Below are 7,205 nucleotides of genomic sequence, written 5' to 3' on the forward strand. Positions count from 1 at the left end.
CTCATTGATAAACAGCTGTCCACATAGAGGTGGTGCATTTAGTGTGATTTCCCCACAGTCACATTGCGCAGATCTTTGAGCTTATGGGTTACAATAAAAGTGCATTTCCACAAATACCTCATGGTATAAGAGGACAGAAAAGTAAAAATAAGTTTGTTTGTTTTAAAACTGCGTTACATTTTGTGGTGTAGAATCTAGAGTCTAGAGGGCTAGGAGCTTCGATGTGACAAGCATGAGACCAGGAGTTTTATTCCTGATGTTGGAGGATTTTTATCGAGAACTCCGTCTTTCTACCTGGATGTTGTATCTTTCTAATTCTGAGCCCGGATTGGCTATATTGTGTAGATGGGGACGTACACATATTATACATTTAAAAAAGATGGATGATTAAAGGTTTTGATAAGAACATTTACCGTAATAGAGGCTGCAACTTACCACATCATGGCAGATTTTGTATTCTACATTTTATCACAAACATAATGTTACATGATTGCCTATAATGTTACTATTTTTCAAGTTTCTTGTAACGCTACTTTTGTACTAAAAATACCAGTATATTGTTTGGTTTTGTTTCGTGTATTAAAAATCTTAATTATTTAGCGAATTTACTTTTCAGTTTTGTCAAGTTATAGAGCTGCCTTCGGCAGGCCTAGGCGCTGACTTTTTCCAACTATCTCAAAACACAGTGGCGTCGGTAGCCTAGCTAGTGGTGAGGCTACCAGACCCGTCATCGTGAGATTGCGGGGTTCAGGAATTTGAGTCTCATTTCGGACTTTCGACGTTGTCCATGAGAAAGGCACTTTACGTAAATTTCCTATTTAATTTGGATTTATATATTTGGAAATAAACGTTTAATTTCGAGGTCCCGCTTCTTAAATAACCTAAAAGTGTTGATAGGGGTGTTACACTCATATATATTACCAGTACTTCATTTTCAAAACAACAATGATTTAGGCAGTTTTTTATTACTGTGACATCCGGCAGTCAACATTATGCTGAAGTTTCTACAGTGGCTACTATACAGCTCAAAATGCCCGCTGTTTGTGCCAGGATATTTCGGCTCGAATCCCAGCTCGGCCAATAGATGGAGAACTTTGTTCTGGGCCGTGGCGTCCTGCTTGGTGTGGCTTCAATTAGAAGTCACGTGGTTCAACTTCTTTGCAGTCTCTCTCCTTCCAGGTTGGTTATCTTTTTCTTTTTTTGTTTTTTTTTACTTTGACTAGCGTTTGTTACGTGTGGAAGATCCTGTTTCTTTACTCTCCCTCTGTTGTTTTTGTCTCTTTTTTTCGCAGAGGTGTCGACGGCGTAGTTGTCAGTTACCGGACTCGTAATCGTGCGATTGCAAGTTCGGGTGTTCGAGCCTCCGCTCAGTCCAATTTTGTGTCCTTGGGAGAGGCACTTTACACGAATTTCCCTCGTGGCTCGGTCCTTTCGGGGATGGACGTTAAACTCGAAGGTCCCACCTCTTTAATAACCTAAAATTGTTGATAGGGGCGTTAAACATATATCATTTCATCATTTCACCATTTTCACTTTTCCCCAGCACTAAATGAACATGTCGATGTGCTTCTCTACTCATACAAACCAGCGTCTGTTGTGTAGTGATTAGGCGCTACCCTGCCTTGCGCAGAAGACTTGAGTTCGATTCACGTGTATCCAGTGCCAGATGTGCGACAGACATCAGCGATCATGGTTCTCCAATTAATTCCTTTGCTCGGATGCTCTTAAAAATACTACGGTTCCCTGATCTTTCCCCGTTACCCCTTTGTTTAGATTCCCTAAGTAGGTCGCTCTGGGCCTACCCGCATGTGGCAATGTTGGATTCGAGTTGTTTAATTCTAGTTTTTCAGCCAGTAGCTGGATGACGATAGTGCGCCACTTGCTACCCGTGGCGGTCCCTACCGAGCGGGGAGTTCAGATCTGGATCATGAACCCCCTGAACGCTGTTATCTAATAAATGAATGTTCTTTTTCTTTACCATGATTATTCTTGGGATATTACAGCGTTGGTTTCCCTTTGCCTACTGCCCGGTTTGTGTACAGTTTTCCTTGCTTGCCTCTGTCATCAACTGATAACCAACAGGGCAAAGGTGCTTTGGTAGGATTTCTGGCGCCTCCCATCGCCAAGATGGTCCCTTCTTTGAGTGTGTGAGGTATTAATTGAAGCACCTGTGCCACCAGGGTCCTCATCTACTCTCCACGACCATCTCCCATTTAGTTCGCGCCTGCTTAGCGGCTAACCTCCATGTCTGTGTATAAAGACTGAATATTTACCTTCGTCTTTGGACTTTTGCAGCCATCTAAGCCAAGGATGGCCATAACAGACAGGGCAGATGCTTCTCGCCTCCTAGATATAGATTATGTCGATGGAAATGATTTTTTTTAATTGGTTGATTTTGAAGAGATGATTTGTTCAGTTTTTGTTTGTCTTGTTTTATTTTTTGTTACTTTCTCTCTTTATCTGTTAATTAATTAATTAATTAATTAATTAATTAATTAATCAATTATAATTATTTATTTATTTATTTATTTATTTATTTATTTATTTATTTATTTATTTATTGGGGTGGTGGTGACGTCCTTATCTCTAATAACAGGTCTAATCTTTAACACGTGGGTAGTTGGCGTGTGCTCTGGTGTGGCTTGCTCCTTCTTTCCTATTAAAAAAACTATCGTCTTAATCTCCTCCTTTTTATATTTGTCTCTCTCTCTTGTAACACCTCCAATATTCGGCATTTATGCGACCTTATTGTGTTGTAAGTGCCGTAAAACTCTTACTAAAACTAAAGGTGTGTTATCAAAGAGGTTAAATTCGGAGTTCCCACCTCTTAATTAACCTAGCAGTTTTGGTAGCGACGTTAAAGTCGCCTTTTTTAAAAAGTCTCAGTTGTTGTTGTTTTTAGTTAGTTTTTTGTGCTCCTTACGTTTTAATTATTCATTTTCTTAATCACGTGATTGATTTTCCTCCAATGACCAGTTCTTTTGGCTGCCATCTTCATGGTGGTAACGAATCAACTGCACGTGTCAAGAAGTGACGTCGGCAGTTTGTTGACCCTGGCTGCTTGTCTCGGCTTTGTGAACGGTCTTGTGGTACTGACGTCATTTCCTCTTTACATGAGATACGAGTACCTGGCCAAGAAAATCGTTTGGCGTGAGGGTCAGTGCACACAACAGGAAAAGTCTACATGATCTCCCCCCACCCCCACCCCCACCTCACCCCCATCCCCTACCCTTTTCCTTGTTACTAGAATCTTGTATGACGTCACCACGACCTACATGGGCTCCACAGAGAGCGGAAACCTCGATGTACGTAAGTTGATCAATTGAATTTTCGAGTGGAGGGCGGAAGTAGACTTTTATCCAGTGGTCCAGAAGAAAACATGATAATAATAAGTGATGGATCGTTACCAAAAATTATGCAATCTGTGGCTGTTCTTCCGGCTTCTTTGCATTGCTGGTTACCTTATTCAAGTTTCCTCTGGGTCTTTTGCCAACGGTGGTCTGGTCTTTAGACGAGCCCGGCACATAACGTTCTGAACACATATTATGCTGCACCTTTGTTCATCCGTTGTTTGTGATTCATTAATTCAGAGCAAACAAGTATGCTTGGTTTGGTGTTCAGGTCCTAAGTTGATTTCCTCTTTAGCGCTCCTCTTGCTATATGTTTTTTGTGTCGATCTTGTCGTTCATTCTGCGCCGTGATTATGTTGTCTTGGTTCGCAAAGGGGTTCGAGCCTCCTCTCAGTCCAACGTTGTGTCCTTTGGAAAGGCACTTTCACATCTTGCTCGGTCCATTCGGAGATGGACGTTAAACTTGGAGGTCCCGCCTAATAGTGTTGATAGGGGAGTTAAACCTATACCATTTCACCAATTTGGTTCACATAGTAATGTTGGGTTCTAATCTATCGTTAGAAACAATTTAAATCCCACTGTGGTGCATCTCCAAACTGTTGTCTGTGGAGAAATTTTATCTTTTCGGAATCAACAGCAATCAACTTTCCTTGTGACAAACTCATCCGTGGCTCTTGCTAGTGACAGAAACTAACGTTGCTTAGATTAGGTGCTCTCGTGGTCTAGAGGTTACGATATTCGCCTCTCAAGTAGGTCCCGGGTCCGAAACTTGTCAACGACGGAAAAGTTTCTTCTCTAAAGTTTTCTTCTCTAAATTTTTCTTTAATCTCCTTCCCTGCTCGTGAACCGTTTCTGTCGTCTGCTTTCATCTCCATCCCCCCCCCCCCCTTCCTCTGCGCTCCCGACTCTTTCTGCTGCCTTTCTACTGTTAGTCCTTGGCTTCCTACTACTGTCTTTCAACCACTTCCCTAATCTTAGGGTAAGTAAGATCTAACACTTACCCTTTGCGGGTAAGGGCAAAGCCTCTTGGGAGGCTCTGTGTGCAAGCTGCACAGGTTAAAGATCCATTTGTGCTATCAGAATAGTGTAGCCAACAGGCAATTAATGTTTCCCGCACTCTCATATGACATTATGCATAGTTGCGAGCGCCGTAAAACACTTACTAAAAAACAAAAGCTACGATTAAAACATAAACCGAAACATTAACACACAGCCTCTACGCAATTTAAAATCAATCTCGGGGTGTTGTTGCTCATTATCTTTCCAGGTCTCAACTGTTGTGAGAAGCAATGTTTAGGAAGCTAGTTTTCTTTTAATTTTTTTCTGCCAGCAGGTCCCTTTTTTGACGCGTCTTAATTGACTACAGCTAAACAAAGGAAACCCTTCAAGTTCACGACAGACTCTTCTACTCCTTCACACGTTAGCAATAAATTTTACGAGGTTCTAGATGAAAAAGATTTGTATTTGTGTATATGACAGAAGCTCGATACTTTCATGAAAATACCCATCGATATTGAGCGATGCCAACTATTTTTATCTGAAACTATATTTAAAAAATTTTTTTAAATTTAAAAAAACCCAAAAAAACCCACTAACTTATTATCACAATGTCAGAATTTGTGTATGCTACTGGTACTCTCTTGTAACACATCAAAACCTCGGCGCTTTTATGACCTAATTCTGTTGAAAGTGCAGTAAAACTCTTATTCGTTTATTCTGACCTAACGTCATGTATTATTGATATAAGTAAATACACGTTAGAAACAGGGTGTTTTCGCTTTTTAGTTATTTCTTGTCTTTGTGTGTACGACTCATTTCTTTTACTCTATCATTACTTTCCTGCTGTTAGGTTTCCTCTTGATCTGCTTTTTTGTTGCACACCCCTGTTACATAATATTCTTAAATAAGTAGTAACTTTATGTTCTTAAACTTTTTAGGAGAACATAATAAACTGGAGTCTCACAGTTAATTAATAGATTATTTCGGTGGCGTCGGTAACCTAGTGGTTAGGCTACTAGACCCGTAATCGTGAGATTACAGATTCAGATGTTCAAGCTTCAGCTTGGTCCGATGTTTGTGTACTTACATGAATTTCTCATTTTGGCTCTGTCCTTTCGAAGATGGACGTCAAACTCGAGAGGTCCCGCCTCTTAAATAACCAAAACTGTTGACACGGGCGTAATACTAAAACTATACTATTTCACCATTTCACCATTTCACAAAGATTATTGCTGTATATTACGTTTCGAATCATCGACACCTTTACCTTTCTTTCTCCAGCTCACCTGTTCCAGCGATGGTGCCCGAACACCTACGTCACAGTGTCCACCGTGTGCCTAATTACTCTGCTGGTCAAGGGACTTCGGGTCAGTTGTTGGAGGGCTCACTACTAGCTCAATGGCATCATGCTGGACTACGGAGCGGATGACTGTCGTTCAAAGTCGATACGAAATATTTTTAACTTAGATGGGTTTTAAAAAAAATTATTGTCCGTAATGTTTTTAGAAAATGCTTTTGTTGCCGTGGGAAGGGGGAGGGGGGAGGGGGTTGAGACTCTTCGCCTGTTTGACTTGATCCTTTCGTAGATGAACGTTTTTTTAAAAAATTCTTTTTTTTTTTTTGGTAATGAAACAGACGTTTGATCTATACCAGGACAGCGAGAATCAATGGGTTCTGTTTTGAAGTAAATGAATTGTTTTTTATAAATAAAGTAGAAAGGAAAACATTATTCTTTTCAATTGCACTAATTATAATTAGATTCTTCTTCAACAATTTAACCAAAGCAAAGCAATTGTGCAAATATTGCCATTCGATTTTTTTAAAAATCTAACCTACCCTTGTTTTATCCCTAATTATTAGATCTATTGCTTGAGGATTCAATAGTGCGTTTATTGTTCAGTGAACTCATGCTGCTTACTGTGACACGATGGCGATTTTTGTTAACTTAAATAAAGTAAGAAAAACAATAAAAGTAAAACAAAAATTTGTTCTGTGTACATGTCTTTGATTGTTTAGCCCTGAGTAAAAGGTGTTTAGAGGACCCTTGCTCCTGGAAGACCTTACTTTTCTTTCGCTCTGTTTTGTTTCCCTCTTTCCTACAATAAATTCGCTTTTTAGTTTTTATATTTTGTTTTTGATCATGTTTCTTTTAACTCAACCAAATTATACTCAAATTAAAAAGAAATAGTAAAAAGATTTTTCCTCCTGTTTTTTTGTACAGCAAACTTCTTTATACGCGAGAAAGGGGCACTATTCAATGCCGCATTAAGATTTGGGCCGTATTATGTTTGCGTAGTTACGCCCCTTTTCTGTGTTGTCGGGGCTGCGCACTATGAATTAAAATCCCTATCTCTTAGGCTTATTTATTCATTAAAAAAATTCTTTATTGTAGTAGTTTATTCTTTTTTTTTCTTTATTATAGTAGTTCATTCATTTTTTTTCATGTATTTATTTATTTTTAACTTTTTTCAATTAATTTTTGTATTTATTTATTTTTATTCATTATTTTTTTTTTAGGGTGGAGGGCTAGGCTTTAGGTCTTTAACAGATTTCAAAGGCGAACCCTCATCTTTTCCTCCTTTGTGACTGCAGTCTGTGGAGATAGTGAGGATAGTGAAGCTTTTCATCAAGGAACACTAAAGGTGAAGGTACGATTCCCACAAAAAGAACAACATTTTTATCGAGTATCTCCTTTTTCTCAATCTTGAATGAGTGACATCATGTCTGACCTCTTTCTACTGCTACTCCTTGTTCCTTCTTTCTGCTGTCTTTCAGCCAAACCTCTTATCATAGGTTTGGAAAGATCAAACTCCTGGTCCTCTCGGATAAGGATGAAAAATTTCCTAGGTTTCATGT

General features: G+C 39.3%; 1 protein-coding gene across 1 annotated transcript; it reads left to right on the top strand.

The window, feature by feature from the left end:
• The first annotated feature begins 214 nt into the window (after positions 1–214).
• LOC101857085 lies at positions 215–6,526 on the top strand. The gene is made up of 3 exons (XM_005090891.3): positions 215–1,179; positions 2,977–3,156; positions 5,631–6,526. Exons 1-3 carry the CDS (start codon positions 993–995, stop codon positions 5,741–5,743), a joined length of 480 nt encoding a protein of 159 aa, XP_005090948.1. The 5' UTR covers positions 215–992; the 3' UTR covers positions 5,744–6,526.
• The last annotated feature ends 679 nt before the right edge of the window (positions 6,527–7,205 follow it).

Source organism: Aplysia californica, unplaced genomic scaffold, assembly GCF_000002075.1.
Source record: "Aplysia californica isolate F4 #8 unplaced genomic scaffold, AplCal3.0 scaffold00023, whole genome shotgun sequence".
In the NCBI taxonomy this organism is placed as follows: domain Eukaryota; kingdom Metazoa; phylum Mollusca; class Gastropoda; order Aplysiida; family Aplysiidae; genus Aplysia; species Aplysia californica.

Coding starts and splice junctions, on each gene's coding strand:
- LOC101857085 (XM_005090891.3), top strand. CDS start 993: ATGCTGAAGTTTCTACAGTGGCTACTATACAGCTCAAAATGCCCGCTG. Junction 1,180..2,976: donor TGCAGTCTCTCTCCTTCCAG/GTTGGTTATCTT, acceptor TCCAATGACCAG/TTCTTTTGGCTGCCATCTTC. Junction 3,157..5,630: donor GAAAATCGTTTGGCGTGAGG/GTCAGTGCACAC, acceptor TTCTTTCTCCAG/CTCACCTGTTCCAGCGATGG.